The 22,826-nt window shown below is 42.3% G+C and overlaps 1 protein-coding gene across 8 annotated transcripts in view; it reads right to left on the bottom strand.

Moving 5' to 3' along the window:
* mta3 (metastasis associated 1 family, member 3) overlaps positions 1-22,826 on the bottom strand; it is a 188,536-nt gene that overhangs the window by 56,855 nt on the left and 108,855 nt on the right. For all 8 annotated transcript variants that reach the window (XM_052012144.1, XM_052012141.1, XM_052012137.1 and 5 more), the window contains exons 9-12: positions 6,617-6,805; positions 4,724-4,798; positions 3,324-3,382; positions 590-717 (exon numbers count right to left, since the gene is read on the bottom strand). In XM_052012144.1, the coding sequence (XP_051868104.1) occupies positions 590-717; positions 3,324-3,382; positions 4,724-4,798; positions 6,617-6,805 (451 nt within the window). The remainder of the gene's footprint in view (positions 1-589; positions 718-3,323; positions 3,383-4,723; positions 4,799-6,616; positions 6,806-22,826) is intronic.

The following is a 22,826-nucleotide window of genomic DNA, read 5'->3' as shown; positions in this document are numbered from 1 at the left end:
AACTATTGAAACCCAAGTGCCGTGAAAAATGATTACCTCGCTGACAGGAGGACACAGTTTTAAAATGTGAATACCAATTTTGTTTACATTATAAAGCATGTAACCTTGCCTCCTAACAACACTAAAGAAACTGAAGATTTAAGATTTCTTCATTAGTCACATGTATATTGAAATACACCGCGAAATGCAACTTTTTGCATAGAGTGTTCTGGGGGCAGCCCGCAAGTGTCGCCATGCTTCCGGCGCCAACAAAACATGCCCACAACTTCCTAACCCGTATGTCTTTGGAATATGGGAGGAAATCAGAGCACCCGGAGGAAACCCATGCAGACACGGGGAGAATGTACAAACTCCTTAGAGACAGTGACGGGAATTGAACGCGGGTCGCTGGCGCTGCAATAGCATTATGCTAACCGCTACACTACCATGTCTCCTACAGTAAGATTCCACTGAATATCTAAATTAAAACTTCCAGTTAGTCCCAAACCTATTTACGTGAATTTACAAAGTTTATTTCTGGTTAGAGAACCTTCTTGTAGATCATGCTTCAGGTCTTATACTAAAATAGTTTACTATGGATGGTACTCACTGTAACAACTCTCACATGGTCGGCCTAAACTTGAGTTCTGGTTTTGATAAACCATCCCTCCAACTGGACCATTCACCACAGCAGGCTTTCCATTAACACTTGATATCTGATTCGGATTAGGTTTATTGCTAAATAAGAGAATTAAAAAAAAGAAAATATTTATTTATTAATGAAAAAGATGTTAAATATTGCAAAGTAAATCATTCACCAGAATATAATTTTCTTGGATGAACATGCAGCAGCTTCAGTTGGAATTATTAATTCCTGTCATGAGATTCAGCTCTGTTTTTACAATCTGACTCAGACCATCAGGTTCTTGAACTGACCTGTACAACCATAACCCTACCTCAGCAAAGGAACACTAGAGATCACCTCTTGTACCATTAAGTCTCATTAAGTACCATAATGTCTCTGATTGTCGTTTTTTTTGCACTAATGCCTTGCTTTGCAGTCTTTTTTTTCTCTTCACTGTCTTGTATAATTTATATTCTGTGTGTTGTCTGTACCTAGGTGCCTGTGCTGCTGCTGCAAGCAAGTTTTTCATTGTATCTGTACCTTACCGTACTTATGCACATGACAATAAACTCAACTTGATTTGACTTGAATTTTAAAAATTAAACTTTAAGGTGCTGAGGTCCATGTTATAGGTAATGATTGCTCAACAATCAGATGTGCTTCGCCTAGCTGATCAAAGGAACCTCTCAAAAGGAGAAAGTAGGACAACATTTTTGTCATGTGTTGCAAGAATTTAGCACCCTATGCCTGAACAGAGAGTGAATAAGTGATTCAGATGTGGAGATGTCTTCTGTGTTTTTGCCAATTAATACACCAGCATTCTGGCAAAGTTACTATAGATAGAAGACCAAACACAGCAAATCCCAATTTGCAAATAATGTTTTTTTTTGTACTCAGTAGGAACATATAAACTAAAATTGGAAAACAGTAGGCCGGAAATTGCACTAAAATGCTGACAGTTTCTCATAAATGTTAATAAGTATGGAACACGCACATGAACACACCAGTCTAAAACTTGCTGGCCAGGCTCCACATACAGTTTCCTGGTTGCACTCCAAAGAGAATCCAGCAGAAGAGCACAGACCTGCTGTATTCTCAGCATTTGCCTGTTGAACCTATGCCAAAGAGAGCCCATTCATTTCAGTCAAGAAATGTTTGAGGAAGTAGTATCAGATAAATGTTTTAAAATATTTGGCTTTCCTTTTTTTTAATATTTTTGATTATTTGAAAATTTCTGTCCATTGAAATATCTTTGTTTAAATTAAAATTTATTTCATTGATCTTTCATAATTTTGAATGTTTCTATACTTCAGGAACTTACAAAAGCATTTAGAAATTTGACAACTTTGAGAGAACTACATCTTTGTCAGCTGTCAAGGTATTTTTCAGCCATTTCATGAGTGGGACTTGTTCTGGTCTGTCCATTTGACCACATTCATTGTACAAGACCCTAGAACTGTACACGGCCTATTAATTTTGGGTCTAGACTTCAGTGAAAGGCAGGCTTAAAGTTTGGGCATCTGTCAGTGGTGAATGTGAGAGAATGTGCTCTTGGCTCTGTCAGTACTTCTCCAGTAAAAGCACATGGAAAATAGTTCACGTTCTGCCACATTGTCTTGACACTGGAGCAGATCTTTCGCTACCCCAAGGTCATTATCCAGTTGACCTTGGGCCACATTTCTTCTAGCACAGCCCCAGCTCCCAGAACATCAGCATAGCAATGTGCAATAAAGGAGCCGTCTCAATTCAAGCAGCTAGGCTGGACTCAGAGAATGGCTTTGATAGCTGGTGAGGCCCCATCCCCAGGGTCATCAGTTGGCAGAATTGTCACCGCTATTTAGCTTTTATTTGAATAGATTTGATCTGTCACAAAATGCTAAAAACAGTAAAAATAGTAAAAACAAATGAATTTCAAAGACTGCACACATACAAAAGAACTTCAACCACCTTAATTTTACCTTTCTCCAGTAGCCAATTTCTTCCATTTAATTGGATCAACTGTTGAACCTTCATGAGGTTTTACCTGGTGCAGGCACTACAGGCAGATTTCCCAGCCCATGAGCTGGGAGTCTGCAGGAACTCACCCTGCCCAATGGAACTCACAGCGAGTGCGCAGATATAGTGCAGAAGGAGCCGACAGTACAAGTGGGAGGGAGGAAGATTTGTCAGGCAACGCAAGCCCAGGCCAGTACAGGACATGTAAAGATATGAGGGCAAATCCGAACATTAGCACTTGCATTGAATCAAAAGGTTTGACCCATTGTATACATAGGTTTGTCAATGTCAGATAAAGCTTTATCTGACCAAGTCACAATTGTTCTTCAGTCTGAAACATTAGTTTTTCCAGGGTCAAATGTAATTTAGAAAAATTGGTCAAAGTCCTAGTCAAGGTCAGGAAAAGATGGAAATAAATTCAGTTTGTATTTCAAGTAAACTATGAATTTAGAATAAACCCAATGATACACAATTTGTTTCATCAAACAAAACAAGATATTAAAAATTCTTAATTTAGTCTTAGATTGCAGTTCTTTTATTCATTGTTTTGGGGTGCTGGCATCATAAGCAGAGCCAGCAAAACTGCCATGGAACCTAATAGACAGATAACAGTCAACCACAAGTGATCCAGTGAATGTTGTAAACGATGTTTGGAAATTGGGCCTTACGAACTACATAACATTTCATACACATTACAATTGTACTCTGGTTTACAAAAACTTACTATGTTGGAATGTACACCTGTTTCAGTTTGCTCTCTGCCTCAGCTGCCTTGAGGCGTTTCTAAAAATGAATTTAAAAAAATAGAATTAAAGAAGGAAATTGAAACCTGTACCCAAAATTCCAAGAAATCTATGTATATGAAAAACAATGGTCCTGTTACTGAGCTCTCTGAAATACCACTGCATATATTTCTCCAATCCAAAAACAGTTATTTGCTACAGCTCTTGTGGCAATTTTGCATCCATATTGCTTTTGCCTCATTTAATTGGGCTTTAATTTTGCCAACACTCATTATTCGTCATTACAGAAAATGTCTATTGGAAGTTTAGATACACTACATCACCCAGAATGACCACATTTTTGTTGTTTACTACAGCTGCTAACCAGTATATTTTGTAATGCAATGAACAGCTCATTAACTTAATTGTATTTCTAACCTAGTAATTATTCACTGATTTCCTATTCAAAGGTCACATTTGATATAAAACAACCCTTTAAATTTTGTTTAATAGATGTCAGCTTTAAAAAATAAGATATGTTCCTCATTGAAAACTTTATGCAGTGCAGATGCTGGAAATCTGAAGCAAAAACAGATAATGATATAAGTACTCAGCTTACTCAAAAGTTTCTCTTTCCTCAGATACTGCCTGATTTGCTGAGCGCTTCCCCAGCATTATGTTTTTGTTGTAGCAATATAGATCACTGCAGTAAATGTTAAAATAAAATTCATCTAACACCAGCTAAAATTCTCAATTAAGTCCTCTGAACAATGAATGTTTAATTTCAAATGTAACGTCACTGGAATACCACCATTATACACAGATACACACAATGCTGTGGAGGTTTGTAAAGACCATTTTCACCAATGTTGGCAGTGTTCATACCAGGAGATTGTGGGCATTATCCCAGTGATGTTTTATCCATTAAAATGGATGGGAGCATAATGTTGTAAACTTGACCCTCAGGTGATTTATGAGGCCTTGTATAAATCAACACAATAACTCTGCCACAACACACTACACACAAATAAATCATAATGATTTATTTATATTGAGCTATCTAAAGATTTAAATAAATCACCACTGCTTTTATTCTCAGAATATATCATAAAAAGAACAGAAGGTGTTGTTAAAATTCTAAAGTTCATGTATATAAAGTTCACAGAATAAGTGGAAGCTGTTAAGGTTATCTTAATAGAAAATAACTTTAAATTTAGAATGTGCCTAATTCTTTCCTCTGGACAATTTCAATTTGTATGAAGCAGTTTCGTTTAATATAATTTTGCTTTACCAAAAACAATTTGAGTTTAATGTGCATTTCAATAAGCTAATTAATTAGCAATTTAATAAATCTTAAATTCTTTAAGAAATAGTCAATAAGACAAGCACTGCTTTTACTTACCTGTTGCACATATCTATCTGTTGTTTTCCACATATAATAGTATTCTATGATACTGGTCAGTGATTTCCATGGCAACTATTAAAGAGATATTGACAATTACACCCAGCTACGAGTCAAGCAGAATTTATTCTAATCTAAATGTCTTTAAACATTAGTCAAACTTTCAAAGTTAAGAATATACATATTTATAAAAGTGAACTGTGCATATTATGGAATGTTGATAGCGGTAATGGAGCAAACTTTGGTTTACGGTGAACAAGGACAACATCCATTTAAATACAGATAATCTAAAGTATTCCGCATGTTAGCAGCAGTATACACGGCAAAAACAAAAATCAGGACATCAAAGTAGAATATTCAGTGTTGCTTGTGGAACAAATATTTTGAGAATAATCACATGAAGATGGACTATCAAGGAATAATATTACAGAGAGACAGAAAGATCAAGGGTAATTAAATAAAGAGTTACCAAACAGTGGTGATGGGCGTTAAGGGTGTTACTAATACCTTGACAAGAAGCGATTTTGCAGTGGGTACAGTACAAGTGAAATTGTAAGGTCTCAGGAGGCAAGCATTTCATTGCACATGGTGATGTCTTCAAGGACTTTCCAAAGCAAGAAAAAATCTTGGATAGCGATTGGAGAGAGTGCATTCAGGGTGGGTTTTTTTTTGTGGTTGATGGTGACAACAGGCTTTCTGCAGTTGGGGAAAACGTTATCTTAAGAGTGCACAATAATAGATGACCCCAGGACAATGTGGCCTATGATCTTGTCCAAAACCAAAACAAGCACAACATGGGGAAATGACATAATTTTGTGCACCTTTGACGAGGAAATTATATCACAAGGTGCCTGCTCAAATTTCCAGAGTGATGTAAAAATCTGGAAATGGTCATTATCACCTTCCTCTGGGGGTATAAGAAATTACTTTTCAGTTGCATGATGCAGAAAAACAGCTTTATGGAATTAAATTTCACAGCAACCATCCATAAATCTAAACCCACAAAGCTGCCTGTTGTACTTGGAGCTGGGGCACACAATAAGCAAAGGACTGCAGATGCTGGAATCTGGATGAAAAACACTCTGCTGGAGAGAACTCAGCAGGCCAGGCAGCATCCATGGAGAAAAGAAGGCAGTCAACGTTTCGGGACAGGACCCTTCTTCAGGACTGAAGATAGGAAAAGGGGAAGCCTCTTTTGTCCACCTATCACTGCTTTGCTTTTCCCTGCTATATATTGGGCTTCCCCTTTTCCTAGTTTCAGTCCTGATGAAGGGTTCTGACCCGAAACGTTGACCGCCTGCTTTTCTCCACGAATGCTGTCTAGCCTGCTGAGTTCCTCCAGCATCATAGTGTTTTTCATGAGTAAGGAAATGACTGAATAGGGAAATGAGAGGATGGTCCAAGAATCAATGGCAAAAATCTGAAAAGACACTTTCTGGAAAGTCATATGGGTGCACATGCCTGTGGGTGGGTTATCTGTGTGGAAGGTAAACTTAAAATTATAGAGAGCATTCACAGAAATCCGTGGAGGAAAAGGGTTGCAAGTTCAGAAAGACAGTGGAAAAACCAAGAGAAGGAATCATGAGCACATCTGCTCTTTTCTCACACCTCTGATCCTGATCTAGTCTCCTCCTTCTTTCCCAAAATAATCTAGTTTATTTCCCTTTTTCTATGTTCCTCCAATTCCCATTTTCTTTCTGAAGTATGTATTGACCTCCAAACACATCAGTTTTGTCATGTTAATTGCCCACAGTTCACAGAAATGAAATGTTCTCGCATCAGAGCAAATGGATGAAAAGTTGTCCAATTAATAAAAGAACTTCATTCCTGCAGTATTACCTAATCACTCTCAATGGATTAATGATATCAGAATAAATGCTCTGTTGTTCTTACAAAGTCTTGTCGGATGTCATTGAAATCCTTGCCATACTTTTCCAATGCCTCTTCAAACAGGCTAGCTTCAGACGCTGACCATTCTTCCATTTCATCTCTGCACAGAACAGGACCACCCTGTGGTACTAAGATGCTGATTGCATTTGTCAAGTCATAGTTGTGCTTGTGTAAAGTGTCCATTGCGTGGAACTAATTGAAGAAAATAAAATAGAAAGTAGATACCATAAGCCATGCAAAAAAGAGGAAACACAAATATCTGTTATGATGAAACACACAAAACTAAAACAAAATTATATAATTATCCTGCCTGATCTCTCATGGCATTGCTTACAAATAGATAAATAAAAAAGATCACATTCTAAATCAGGGAACAGTACACCTCAAGGAATAAAGAATACAATTCAGGATAATGAGTGCAAAGCATTGGGTGAATGCATCCAATGGGGAAATAAGGCACTGAAGCAAGTGTTTGGAAAGTTTTGGAGAGGGGAAAGCAGCAAAGGGCTGCTGGATATGTTAAAACTAATAGAACTTAGCTCATAGAAAATTGTAAGCAGTTCAGTGTTTTCGTGCATATGAAAACTTTAGTTTGTTGCCTAACCAAAACAAATGATGTTTATATCACAGAGTTTTCTTTCTAAACCAGCAGCAAGACCGAACATTCAGAGAGTAAGCAGGATCTCCTGCTGGCAGGCCAACTATATTGTTACATCAAGCTGAGAAGATGCTATTTATGCTAAATTTGAGGAACACTGTGTACCAGATTGCTATGCACATTAAAATGTGTGTACTTTGCATATGTCAGTACACACTTGTGGAACCTCTTTGTTCAGTGTTCAGGAGACTGAGCAGGATTCAAGAGAAACAAAGGACTGCAGATGCTGGAATCTGGATGAAAAACACGATGATGCTGGAGGAACTCAGCAGGCCAGGCAGCGTCCGTGGAGAAAAGCAGGCGGTCAACGTTTCAGGTCAGGATCCTTCATCAGGACTGAAGATAGGAAAAGGGGAAGCCCAATACATAGGAGGGAAAAGCAGAGCAGTGATAGGTGGACAAAAGAGAGGAGGCAGGGTGGGCACAGGGTGGTGATAGGTAGATGCAGGTGAGATAGTGATAGGCAGGTGCTGGGGAGGAGGGGAGAGCAGATCCTTCTAAGACTTGCTAACAAACAGAAATTTTCGGAGGGACATTTTAAACACACAAAAATAACTACATAGGACAGCCTAATTATATAATTTATGCCCTCTCTGGCCTTGATGTGGTTCCAAAGATTCTCTATGCAAGTACAAAGAACGGCATCTCACCTATCCATTAGACACTTGCAGCTTTCTAGACTTAACATTTAACTTTAAGAACATTACCAATTGATATTTATATTGAAACATATTGATGACAGTATGGTCTATACTAACGCTTTATTTCTCCTAATGTATTCATGGGCCTTCTCCACCTTCTCAGCATTTGTACTTCTCCATCCATCTTAGACAACTCTATTCTTAGACTATTCAGAGACTGTGTCAGGTTCTTGCATGTGTGCTTTATTTCAATAGTCCTTCTCATCTATGTCTCTTTATGTCTTTCATTTCTGCCTTTTAACTACTTTGATCACCCACGTAAGAACTTTATGCCATTCAATTTCTTTTCCTGCAGCTTTTTTTATTTTTATCTCCTCTCGATTTGATCCTCTTTGATCTCTTTAACAACAAGTTCCAATGCTGAAGAAGAATTTTTGAGCTGAAATACATTTGTCCAATTCTTTTTTCTCCATAGATGATGCAGGACGTACTGAGGATTTTCAGCTATTTCTGTTTTTACTTACTGTAAGCTTGACTAGCACATCAGAGCACTAAGCAAGAGAAAATCTGTTTAAGCTTATATCCACAATGCCTGATAGAAATTCATTTGTTTGTGAAATAAAATGTACAAACATAGGCTCAGTGAAATGTTCTATAGAAATTGAGAATGCAACACCGAAAGCTTCACATAATTAAATTTACACACCTAAGCAGCTCTTTAAAAACTATATAAAGTATTTCTTCCCTATAACAACGTTTTGAAAGAATAGCTATTTCTAACAAATGTTCAGTTTCTTAAATTGCACCATCTAAGTCTTCCATGTACTGAAGACAGCATAAGCACTTAACAAAGGGTAAGAATACTGGATTCTAATAATGGGATTCCAATTGAAACAAAAATCGCTCCTTTTCTGTCCTCTAAACTAATCGCACCAAATGGTTAACCCATGCTGATGTGTACCGAACACAAAATTCAATCCTAATACCTGTGCAAACATCTAGGCATGTCTGGAATATCCAGTGCTGTATTAAATGACAGATCCCAATAACTATTACTGCAATCCAGCATACCTGTCAGTACATTTCTGCAATGAATAATGTCAGAACTTTGACCCTCACTGGGCATTCTCCAATAAGTCACTGACTATCACAGTCTATCTAGCAAGTTCACTGGTCCCTTAGATAAGAAACTCCTTTGTACTCTATGCTGCATTCAATGATAGTGAAATAGCATTACTAGGCAGCTGCACAATCTGCAGTGATTTAGCTATGAGCCCCAGATCTCAAAGATTCCAAGCTACCCCAGTAGTGAGAATGGAAATTGTACAGATATGTTTTCCTCTTGAATGCATAAACCTTAATCACAGCACTTCTCTATTAATATCCTTAAGGAGTTTACCTGAGTGGAATGAATGATTCCTCTGTGCATGCTGTGGATGCACATTACCTCTCTAGCATGGAGTGCAGCCAAGAAAATATCCAGACATCCAGATTGAACTTGACAGTGCATCCAGAGAGAGCCTCCCTTCCACCTTATGTGCCAAGATCGACCACTGCCTCTCCCACCTGTGGTATCTGTCCTCCATTTCCTACTCCCCCTGCTGGTGATGTTTCTGGAAAAGACCAAGCTTTCCAGATGGCAAGGTGGCACTGGGGGCAACCGACAACAACGATGACTAGAACTCTCTCTGCAGTACTGCAGGGCAACCTAGAATGGTGTCCTGAGAGTCATACAGAGATACAACACAGAAACAGGGTCTCCAACCCACCAAGAGCATGCACACCATCAAGCACCCATTTACACTAATCCTACATTAATCCCACTTTTTATTCTTCCCATATTCTCATCAACTCCCCCTAGATTCTATCATGTCCCTATGCACTAAGGACAATTTACAGTGCCTAATTAGTCTACTAATTCAAATATCGTTGGGAGGTGGGAGGAAACCAGACCAGCCAGAGGAAACCCATGCAGTCACAAGGAGAGTGTACAAACTCTGCAGTGACAGGACCTGAAGTCAGGATTGAGAGACTAGATACGTGAGGGAGGATGAGGCCCAGGTGTGGTGCAGGGTGGACAGGGGAGAAGGTGAGAAAAGTTCCAGAGGATGTAGAGTTCAAGGTGCAGTCAGGGTAGGAGGGGGAGGAAGTCAGCCTAGGAAGGAAGACTGAGGAGGAGAACAAGATTGAGGTCTCTGGAGAATGTGGTGGATTTACTAGCTGCGCCACTGTGCTGCCCTGTCCTGATGCTGGCACAGGAATAACATTTTGAGAACTCTCACTCAGCTCCTCATTGCCCTGTGGCAATCACTATAACAGTGTTCAGCTGTATTTGCTGGAGCAGGACCAGATATTAGAAACCAAGGAAAGAGTGGTGTCTTCCAGATCCTGTCCTCTGTGCAGAGTTGAGACTAGTATGGTCAGCAACATGGACTGCCAAAGAACAAAAGAGTCATGCAAAAACATGTATGGACCATAAGATTTTTTTTCTCACATTCTACCATGAGTTGCCCCTGCAGGGATATACTGTATATAATTTGATGTATGAAGATCTTTGAGTACTGAAGGGGAGGACAAAGGTCGAGATGAGTGCAGTTTATCACTCACTGAACCCGCAACCCTCATAAATTCATTTATTCTCAGCCTGATTGTCTATTCTACCTTGAACAAAGACACAGTCCCTTGTCCTGGAGAGAACATTTGCTTCCATTGCGTAGCAAACTATTAAATGAGGCATAGATCAGTCACTGCTGTGTGAGTGTCCTTGACCTCCATGGGCAGAACTGTCCAGGTACGGTATGCTTTGTCAAGGGGAAGGAGAAGGAGGAGGAGGAGATGGCAACAGATCCTCCACATCCCCCAAGTCATCTCATCTTCCTCATCCCCCTCCCTAGGCTTCCTCCTCCTCCTGCCCTGACTGTATCTTGAACTCTGCATCCGCTGGAACTTCTCTCACCTTCTCCCCTGTCCACCCCACATCACATCTGGGCCTCATCCTCCCTCACTTGTATCAAGTCTCTCCTGAGTCACTTCTGTAACGCCAGGGACTACTCTGTAAAGGTCAATCCCACACTCATCTCCTTCTCAGTGTGTTAAAATCAAGGCCTGTTCCTAAATTTAGTTTACTTACTCTTAAAGCAACTATCATAGAATTATCACAAGATCACAAGACAAGGGAGCAGAAGCAGGCCATTCGGCCCATCGAGTCTGCTCCAAGGAAAAGGGAAAAAGAAATGGGGTGGGAAAAAAAAACAATTCTAATCCCATTTTCCAGCCTTATCCCCATATCCCTTGATACCCTGACTATTTAGATATCTGTCTATCTCCTCCTTGAACACCCCCACTGATCTGGCCTCCACTGCTGTGCATGGCAAGGAGTTCCACAATTTCACCACCCTCTGGGTAAAGAAATTTCTCCTCATCTCTGTCTTGAAACTGTACCCTCTAATTCTAAGATTGTGCCCTCTGGTCCTGGACTCGCCCACCAAGGGAAACAGCCTAGCCACATCTACTCTATCCTTACCTGTCAACATTTTAAATGTCGCTACGAGGTCCCCTCTCATCCTTCTGTACTCCAGTGAGTACAGTCCAAGAGCCGACAAACGCTCATCATACTTAAGCCCTTTCATTCCCAGAATCATTCTCGTAAATCTCCTCTGAACCCTCTCCAACGTCAGCACATCCTTCCTAAGATGTGGGGCCCAAAACTGCGCACAGTATTCCAAATGAGGCCTCACTAGTGCCCTGTAGAGCCTCATCAACACTTCCTTACTTTTATACACTATACCTCTCGAGATGAATGCCAACATAGCATTCGCTTTCTTAACCACCGATCCAACCTGGTGGTTAACTTTTAAGGTATCTTGTACGAGTACCCCCAAGTCCCTTTGTACTACCGTACTATCAATCTTCTCTCCTTCTAGATAATAGTCTACCCGCTTATTTCTGCTTCCAAAGTGTACAACTGCACATTTCTCAACATTGAATCTCATCTGCCATTTCCTTGCCCATTCTCCTAAACTGTCTAGGTCCCTCTGCATCCTTTCTATTTCCTCTATGCTCCCTACTCCTCCACTTATCTTGGTGTCATCCGCAAACTTAGCCACACAACCATTTATTCCATCATCCAAATCATTGATGTACAAGGTAAAAAGGAGCGGTCCCAACACCGACCCCTGCGGCACACCACCAGTAACCGGTAACCGACCAGAACGAGATCCTTTTATTTCCACCCTTTGCTTCCTGCCAACCAGCCAATGCTCCACCCATTCTGCTATCCTACCCGTAATTCCATGACCTCTCATCTTATTAATCAGTCTCTTGTGAGGCACCTTATCGAAGGCCTTTTGAAAGTCTAAATACTCAACGTCTACCGCCTCTCCCTTATCCACCCTACCTGTGATTTCTTCAAAAAACTCCAATAGGTTGGTCAGACAGGACCTCCCCTTCACAAAACCATGTTGACTAGGTCCAATCTTGCCTTGCGCCTCTAGGTATTCGGTAACCTCCTCCTTGAGGATAGATTCCAATAATTTTCCCACCACTGACGTCAGACTAATAGGTCTGTAATTGCCTTTGTGCTGCCTCCCACCTTTCTTATACAACGGAACTACATTCGCTACCCTCCAGTCCTCCGGAACCATGCCAGAATCTATCGATTCCTGAAAAATAATCGCCAATGCCTCCGCTATCTCTACAGCCACCTCCTTCAGAACCCGGGGATGCACCTCATCCGGTCCGGGAGACTTATCAGTCTTAAGCCCCTTTAGTTTTCCTAGCACCTTCTCCCTATTAATCTCAACTGAACTTAGTTCCAATTCGTGAGACTCCTGACTAACGGGCACATTGCTTATGTCCTCCACGGTGAAGACCAATGCAAAATATTCATTCAATTCCCTTGCCATCTCACTATCGTCCATTATAATACGTCCTGCACCGTTATCAATTGGTCCTATGTCAACCCGTGTCTCTCTTTTATTCCTTATGTATTTAAAAAAAACTCTTAGAATCCTTCCGAATGTTGTCCGCCAGCTTCCTTTCGTAACTCATCTTTGCTTTCCTAATGACCTTCTTAGTTTCTCTCTGCAGATTTTTAAAAACTTTCCAATCTTCTGTTTTCCCACTAATTTTTGCTACTTTGTACGCCGCCCCTTTTGCTTTTATTTTATCCTTCACCTCCCTCGTTATCCACATCTGTGCCTTTTTTCCATTCAAAACCTTCTTTTTTCTTGGAATATATCTGTCCTGCATTGTCCTTACTTCCTGTAGAAATTTCTTCCATTTCTCCTCTGCCGTCCCTCCAGCTAACTTACTCCTCCAATCAATTTGGGCCAACTCTTCTCTCATACCTTTGTAATTTCCCTTATTCCACTGAAATATCGATACACCAGTTATCAGCTTCTCCTTCTCAAACTTGAAACTAAACTCAATCATATTGTGATCACTTGTTCCCAGTGGTTCCTTTACCTTTAGTTCCCTAATCACCTCGGGTTCACTACACAGCACACAATCCAAAACAGCCGATCCCCTGGTGGGCTCCTCAATAAGTTGCTCCAGAAAAACATCCCTTAGACATTCCACAAACTCACTCTCCTGAGTACTACCGCCTTGCTGGATTTCCCAGTCCACCTTCATGTTAAAATCCCCCATAATTACCTTCACATTGTCACTCTGGCACGCTTTTTCTATCTCAATCTGCAACTTATGGTCCACTTCCTGACTGCTGTTCGGGGGCCTATATATGACTGCTACTATTGTCCTTTTACCCTTGCTATTTCTTAGCTCCACCCATAAGGATTCCACCTCCTCTGACCCAATGTCCTTCCTTTCTATTGATTTTATATCGCTACTAACCATCATGGCCACACCTCCCCCTCTGCCTACTCGCCTATCCTTCCTATACACTGTATACCCCTTGACATTCAGTTCCCAATCACATCCATCATGAAGCCATGACTCAGTGATTGCAACGATGTCATACTTATTAACCTGTAGTTGTGCCACTAGGTGATCTACTTTATTCCTGATGCTACGTGCATTTAAATATAGTACGTTTAGACTGGTATCTGCTATTGATTTTATTGTACTTCTATTGTTCAGCAGATTATCCTGACTTTCTACCTGTCCATCCTTCTTACTATCTTCGCTACCTACTATCTTAGACATGTTCGTGTAGACCTCATCCCCTATCCTAACATTCGGTATCCTAACATCCTCATCCCCGATCCTAACATTCTGTATCCTAACATCCTGATTTGTTGTACTTCTATTATTCAGTAAATTATCCTGACTTATCACCTGCCTGTCATTCTTGCCATCCTCAATGGATTCGTTTCTATACACTTCCTCCCTCACCTTAGCATCTTGTAACCTAGCATCCTGGTTACCATCCCCCTGCCAGATCAGTTTAAACCCTCCCCTACAACTAAATTAAACATTCCCGCCAGGATATTGGACCCTTTGGAGTTTAGGTGCAACCCATCCTTAGCAAATAGGTCTTGCCTCCCCCAAAAAAGGTCCCAGGTATCCAAGAATCTGAAGCCCTGCCCCTTGCACCAGTCACTCAGCCACGCATTTATCTGCCAGAGCTTTCTATTCTTCCTGTCATTGACACGCGGCATGGGTAGTAGTCCTGAGATTACTACCCTTGAGGTTCTACTTTTCAACCTTCTCCCTAATGCCTTGTATTCCTCCTTCAGGACCTCTTCTCTTTTTCTACCTACATCATTGGTACCTACATGTACCAAGATTTCTGGCTGCTCACCCTCCCCTCTCAGAATATTCTCGACACGGTCTGTGATATCCCGTACCCTGGCACCAGGGAGGCAACACACCATCCGAGACTCATTATCGCTATCGCAGAATCTGCTATCCGTACCCCTTACTATCGAATCCCCAATAACCACTGCATGTCTCTTCCTCTGCTGGACCACAGTACCAGACACGGTGCCAAGGTCCTGGCTGCTGAGGTCTTCCTCTATGAAGTCATACTCTCCAACCGAATCTAAAATGAGATATCGGTTTTTGAGGGGGACCGCCACTGAGGTGCTGTCTACATATTCTTTATAACTCCTGTCTATCTCCTGCTCGCTCTCCCTAACCAACCGAAGGTCATCCAGCTGCTGCTCCAGACTCTCAATCCGTTTCTTGAGGAGCCGCATCTCGGTGCACTTCGCGCAGATGTAGTTATCAGGGAGTCTGGTCGTCTCCCAGGGGCCCCACATCTGACACTCCAAACACAACACTAATCCCAGATGCATACTGCTGAATATCACTGAGCTCAACAACTAAACTAAACTAATAATTTACCCCCTCTCTATAATCTCGCCTCTTTCCCGCTCTCGCCGAAGCCCGTTGAGCCAAAGCCGAACCCACTCTGCTCCCTCTCACTCAGCTGCCCGCTCCGACGCTGCCCGCTAGATATGCTCGTCTGCTTTTTAAATCGCCCGCGCGCTTCTGGGTGACGTCACGCACCTGCGCAGTCACTCGCTGCTGTCCCAAACGCTAGAAAGAGAAAAAAAAACCTCGCTCGTTATTTTCCGGCACTCTCCGCTCTCTCGTCGCTGGAAAGAAAACTGAAGGCGAACCTCCGACTTTTAAATCGCCCGCGCGCTTCCGGGTGACGTCACGCGCCTGCGCAGTCACTCGCCGCTGTCCCGAACGCTAGAAAGAGAAAAAAAAACCTCACTCGTTATTTTCCGGCACTCTCCGCTCTCTCGTCGCTGGAATAGTACAGCACAATACAGGCCCTTCGGTCCACAATGTTGTGCCGACCGTTAAACCTCGCCTAAGACTATCTAACTCCTCCCTCAATTTTAAATTCCTCCATATGCTTATCTAACAATCTCTTGAATTTGACCAATGTACCTGCCTCCACCACCACCCCAGGCAGCACATTCCATGCACCAACCACTCTCTGGGTAAAAAACCTTCCTCTGATATCTCCCTTGAACTTCTCACCCATTACTTTAAAGCCATGCCTTCTAGTATTGAGCACTGGTGCCCTGGGAAAGAGGCGCTGGCTGTCTACTCTATCTATTCCTCATAAAATTTTGTACACCTCTATCATGTCTCCTCTCATCCCCCTTCTCTCCAAAGAGTAAAGCCCTAGCTCCTTTAGTCTCTCCTCATAATAAGTACTCTCTAAACCAGGCAGCATCCTGGTAAATCTCCTCTGCACCCTTTCCAACGCTTCCACATCCTTCTTATAATGAGGCGACCAGAACTGGACACAGTACTCTAAGTGTGGTCTAACCAGAGTTTTGTAGAGCTGCATCATTACCTCGCGGCTCTTAAAGCTCGATCCCATGACTTATGAAAGCTAACATCCCATAAGCTGTCTTAACTACCCTATCCACCTGTGAGGCAACTTTCAGGGATCTGTGGATATGAACCCCCAGATCCCTCTGCTACTCCACATTATCTAGAATCTTGCCATTAACTTTGTACTCTGCCTTGGAGTTTGTCCTTCCAAAGTGTACCACCTCACAGTTCTCCAGATTGAACTCCATCTGCCACTTCTCAGCCCAGCTCTGCATCCTATCAAGGTCCCTCTGCAATCTTTGACAATCCTCCACACTATCCACAACACCACCAATCTTTGTGTCGTCTGCAAACTTGCCAACCCATCCTTCTACCCCCTCATCCAAGTCATTGATAAAAATCACGAAAAGTAGAGGTCCCAGAACCGATCCATGTGGGACACCACTAGTCACAGCCCTCCGATCTTAATGCACTCCCTCCACCACAACCCTCTGCTTTCTACAGGTAAGCCAGTTTTGAATCCACACGGCCAAACTTCCCTGGATCCCAAGCCCTCTGACCTTCTGAAGAATGCTTACCATGTGGAACCTTGTCAAATGCCTTACTAAAATCCATGTAGACCACATCTACTGCACTACCCTCATCAATCTGCCTGGCCACCTCCTCAAAGAACCCTATCAGGCTTGTGAGACATGATCTGCCCTCCACAAAGCCATGCTGGCTGTCCCTGATCAGACCACAATTCTCTAAATGCCCATAGATCCTATCTCTAAGAATCCTTCCTAACAGCTTGCCCACCACAGATGTAAGGCTCACTGGTCTATAATTCCCTGGACTATCCCTACTACCTTTTTTGAATAAGGGGACACCATTTGCCACCCTCCAATCCTCCAGCACCATTCCCGTGGACAACGAGGACTCAAAGATCCTAGCCAACAGTTCACCAATCTCCCCTCTCGCCTCGCGGAGCAGCCTGGGGAATATTCCATCGGGCCCCGGGGACTCATCTGTCCTAATATTTTCTAACAGCTCCAACACATCCTCTCTTTTGATATCAACATTCTCTAGAACATTAACCTTACCAACACTGTCCTCAGCGTCATCAAGGCCCCTCTCCTTGGTGACTACTGAAGAGAAGTATTCATTGAGGACCTCACCTACTTTCACAGTTTCCAGGCACATCTTCCCACCTTTGTCTCTAATCGGTCCTACCTTTACTCTCGTCATCCTTCTGCTCTTCACATGTGAAAAATGCCTTGGGATTTTCCTTAACCCTACTCACCACGGCCTTTTCATGTCCCCTTTTTGCTCTCCTCAGCCCCTTCTTAAGTTCCTTCCTTGCTACCCTATATTCCTCATGAGCCCTATCTGATCCTTGCTGCCTACACCTTATGTATGCTGCCTTCTTCCTCCTAACTAGATGTTCCACCTGTCTTGTCATCCATGGTTCCTTCAACCTTCCATTCCTTCTTTGCCTCACCGGGACAAATGTATCCCTAACATCCTGCAAGAGATCCCTGAACAACAACCACATCTCCACAGTACATTTCTTTTCAAAAATGTCATCCCAATTTACAGTCAAGTTCTAGCCTTATAGCCTCATAATTTGCCTTTCCCCAATTAAATATCTTCCTGTTCTCTTTGCTTCTATCCTTGTCCATGACAATGTTAAAGGTTAGGGAGCGGTGGTCACTGTCCCCCAAATGCTCACCCACTGATAGATCTGTCACCTGACCCGGTTCATTACCTAATATTAGATCTAATATGGCATTCCCTCTAGTCGGCCTGGCAACATACTGTGGCAGGAATCCATCCTGGACACACCTAACAAATTCTGCCCCATCTAAACCTTTGGTACTAAGCAGGTGCCAATCAATATTTGGGAAGTTGAAGTCTCCCATGATAACAACCCTGTTATTCTTGCACCTTACCAAAATCTGCCTCCCAATCTGCTCCTTAGTATCCTTGCTGCTACCAGGGGGCCTATAGAATACTTCCCATAGAGTAACTGCTCCTTTCTTGTTCCTAACTTCCACCCATACTGACTCTAGAGAGGATCCTTCTACATTATCCACCCTTTCTGCAGCTACAATAGTATCCCTGACCAGTAACTCTTATACCACCCCCCCATCCCTTTTAAAACACTGTAATCCAGTAATATTCAGTATCCATTCCTGCCCTGGTGACAGTCAAGTTTCTGCAAGAGCCACAATATCATAGTTCCAAGTATTTATCCAAGCTCTCAATTCATCACCCTTATTCCTGATACTTCTTGCATTTAAGTAAATGCACTTTAGCCCATCCAGCTTTCTACTTTTACACTCTATACTCTGCTTCTCCTTCCTCAAAGCCTCTCTATATGTTAGATCTGACTTTACTCCATGCACTTCTTCCCTCTGGTTCCCATCCCCCTTGCAAACTAGCTTAAATCCTCCTGAACCACACTAGCAAACCTGTCTGCAAGGATATTGGTCCCCCTCCAGTTCAGATGTAACCTATCCACTCTGTGCAGTGCCCACCTTGCCCAGAAGAGATCTCAATGATCCAAAAATCTAATACCTTGCCCCCTGCACCAACTCCTCAGCCATGCATTCATTTGCCATCTCCTCCTATCCTTACCTTCACTATCACGTGGCACTGGCAGCAATCCTGAGATTGCTACCCTTGAGGTCCTGTTCTTCAGCCTTCTGCCTAACTCCCTAAACTCACTTGTCAGGACCTCATCCCTCTTCCTACCTATGTCGTTGGTACCAACGTGTACCACGACTTCTGGCTGCTTTCCCTCCCGCTCAAGAATGCTGTGGACCCGATCAGAGACATCCTGGACCCTGGCATCTGGGAGGCAAGATACCATCCGGGATTCTCACTCATGTCCACAGAACCTCCTCTCTGTTCCCCTGACTATTGAGTCCCCTATCACTATTGCCCTCCTCTTCTCCTCCCTTCCCTTCTGAGCAGCAGCACCAGTCCCAGTGCCAGAGACCTGGCTACTGCCGCTTGATCCCTGCAGGTCATCCCCCTCAACAACATCCAAAACGGAATACCTGTTATTGAGGGAACAGCCTCTGGGATCCTCTGCACTGTCTGCCTGTTCCCTTTCTTTTTCTCTCCCTTGACAGGCGCCCATCTATCTGCCTCCTGGACCCTAGAAGTACCTGCTCTAAGGGGGGGGGGGGGGGGGGGGGGGTGACTGCCTCCCGATGCACAGCATCTACATAACTCTCTCCCTCCCTGATGCTTCGCAGTGTTTGAAGCTGCGACTCCAGCTCATCAATTCTGAGCCGAAGTTCCTCCAGCCTCAAGCACTTAGTGCACATGTGGTCACTGTGCACCACAGCAGGGTCCACTAGCTCCCACATCAATTGGCTGCAGCACATCGCCTTGCCCTCCATCTGAACTATTTTTTTCCCTACCCAGCTGTATTCTATTTAAATGTTATAACAATAACAGTAAACCTTACCTTTACTTACCAGCTACTCACCAGTGTTGTTGCAGATGGGATCCGCCTCTTGATGTCGAAGAGAATAATAGATCTCGCCTCGCCCCGTTACCACCTAAGTCCGTTGAGCCAAAGCCCAATCACTCTGCTACCTCTCACTCCACTGCTCGGTCTGACGCTGCCCGCTGGATATGGCGGTCTTCTTTTTAAACTGTACGCGTGCTACCTGCTGATGTCACATGCCTGTGCAGTCTTGCCCCACTATTCCCGATTAGTAAAAAAAACACTTATGCACTCCGAAGTCCTTAGCTGATTCTCTCGCCAAAACAAAACGAAACCGCCAAAGTTTTTTCTCTCTCTTTTTAAACTGTTCGCATGCTACCTGCTTAAATACTGCTAAGTATACTGCTATATTCTAGCATTCATATTTCATAGTCATAGGGTTGTACAGTACAGAATCGGGCCTTTTGGCCCATCACATACACACTGACCATTCGGCCCGTCACATACCTGCTGACTTTTCTGCCCACCAACACTAATCCCATTTGATCACAAGCCTGTGCTCTTTTGTTTCCTTACCATGGGAAAAAGATTCTATCTATGTCCTCATAATTTTATATATCTCTATCAGGTTGCTCCTTAGCCTCCTTTGCTCCAGGGAAAACAAACCCAGCCTATCTAATCTCTCCCCCCTAATTTACATCCTCCAATCCAGATAACATCCTGGTGAACCTCCTCTGCACTCTCTCCGGCACAATCACCTCCTTCCTAAAAATGTGGTGAATAGAACTGCACATGATATTCCGAGTGAGGTCTAAGCAGTGTTTTGTAAAGCTGTAACTCATATTCTATGCCCCGACCTCTGAAGGCAAGCATGCCATATGCCTTCTTCACTACCCTACCTCATTAGGTAATTTCTTACAGCACCAGACTATGTGGTATCTGGAGTGAAAAGGGTTAATTACTAAATCCTACAGTTTTAACATCCACAGTACCATAAGGCATTCTGAGATTTAGAGGAATTATGGTCAGAGTCCTTCCTCCTCTTACTTTTTCAATCTCTGTAGCACTCCTGTTAGGATTTTATTTTAAAATACCATTTAAAGAGCATCATAAAAGCTCAACACGGGAACAAAGAGGTTTAAAAATTTGTATATCAAAGTTAAATAGCTCCCTATTATACATGTAATCCAAAGCTTTTACAAACAATACACAAACGCTGACATGAATGCTCAGGAGAATATAAAAAGGTTACAGCAGAACTGGCAAAAAAAAGTTCTACACAGAAGATTCATTTTGAGCAATTACTCTTGCAATGGTTGTTTTACTTATTTTTCAATAATATTTACTGCACCATCAGAATTTGTCACTGAATCTTAAAGTTCCATCCTAAGGAAACGTTAACAGTCAAATTGATCAGATTACTAAGAGACCAAATGAACAGAACGTAGTTGGGACAGTCCTTAATTTATATGAAGGCCAACTAGATCTCAGAGGACTATCATTAACTGGACATTTACAGAAGACTTCCACTTGGGAAATGCTATTCAGAATGGTTTGTGTGATGAATCAGAATAGGACTCCTAAGAGCAATTGGCCCTTACAATGAAATTCTTTGCTTGGAATTTACCTTTCAAAATAGAATGGAACCTTCCCATACTTGTTGAGGGAGCTGGACTCCAAGTGGTCCAGCCTAAATGCAGACACAGTGTTTAAAGAAAACTGAAAGCTCCTTAAAATGAGTTCCATCACTCTTCTGAGAAAGTGACTAAACCAGTGGAGAATCCCAGTAAAATGTAAGGAATAAATAGTTGAAAAATCTACCTTTTCCTTTTCTAACAACTATCAAAATGTCATCTGTCCTTAAAAACAAATCACTGTTGTGGCCTGAGCAACTCTGAGTAGAATCCTGTTGACTTTTTTTTATTTAACTTTCAGATTTCAGCACAAAAAGATTTCAGTCCACTTCTAAAAGTTGTGTATCAAAGCATGAAGAACCTAAGTCACATCAGAATAACATGGAGTACACCACAGACCATAGATGACAGAATCCTTGACTGCATCTCATTCATTTCCTGCATTTTTGCTCTTAGCCACTCTCCTCCTGAACAGAGAATTAATGGATCTATCCTCATCCTCACCATCCACCCCACCAGCTTGTGTATTCAGTGGATCATGCTTTGCAATTTCCATCAGATTCACCAAAATTCCACCTTCTCTGCAATTTAAAATTAACATGGTTTTCTTTCTTACCCAAATCCGACAAATGGTCTTCAACCTGAAAGGTTAACTCTGTTTACCTTTCCATAGATGCTGCATGACCCGCTGAGCATTTCTAGCATTTTTTTGTTTTTTTTCCATGTTTCCAGCAGTTTTAGTTTTTTATACTTACTTAGCTTTTCAGTTTTACTAGGGTACCTTAGTATCAGTTAAAGCAGTTCTGATGAAAGGGCATCAACTTAAACAATAGCTCTTTATCTTTCTCCAGGTGTTGCCTGACTTGATGAGTATGTTCTGTTTTCATTTCAGATTTCCAGCATCTGCAGTATTTTACTATTGCAAAAGAGTTCAATTTGGCCCCAAATTGCTGATAATGATAGCACCTAAACAAGTTTTGAATCATTCAGGGAGAACAGTAGTAACTTACACCAAAAGAAAAGCTTCCCGAATTCCCAACGATGCAGTAGTTCTTCAAGTTAAATCTCTGAATTGCCACATCATTGAGAATGAAGGAGGCAATTCAGAAAGACTCTAAAGTCCTTCCTTTGCTCTAACCAATTGGTTGCTAGATGTTTTTAGTACAAGTCCTCCCCAGGTCATGACAGGGATCCATTCCTGAGAACTGTTCATAACCCGAACAGTTCGCAAGTCAGAAATGTGGCCGCAAACCGAGTTCTCACGTGGCAGAGGATGCCTGCAACCCTGCAGCAGCCGGCAATTCCATCACATTGGTCTCACTAATGCTTGGTCGCTGAGAGGTGACCTGATAGAAGTGTATAAGATGATGCGAGGCATTGATCTTGTGGATAGTGAGAGGCCTTTTGCCCAGGCTGAAATTGTTGCCACAGGAGGACACAGATTTAAGGTGCTGGGGAGTAGGTACAGAGGAGATGTCAGGGCTAAGTTTTTTACTCAGAGTGGTGAGTGCATGGAATGGGCTGTTGGCAACGGTGGTGGAGGCGGGTACGGTAGGGTCTTTTAAGAGACTTTTGG

The sequence above is a fragment of the Pristis pectinata genome, chromosome 3 (assembly GCF_009764475.1).
Source record: "Pristis pectinata isolate sPriPec2 chromosome 3, sPriPec2.1.pri, whole genome shotgun sequence".
Classification (NCBI taxonomy): Eukaryota; Metazoa; Chordata; class Chondrichthyes; order Rhinopristiformes; family Pristidae; genus Pristis; species Pristis pectinata.
The sequence above is the reverse complement of the archived record's forward strand: the minus strand, read 5'-3'. Positions and strand labels throughout refer to the sequence as shown.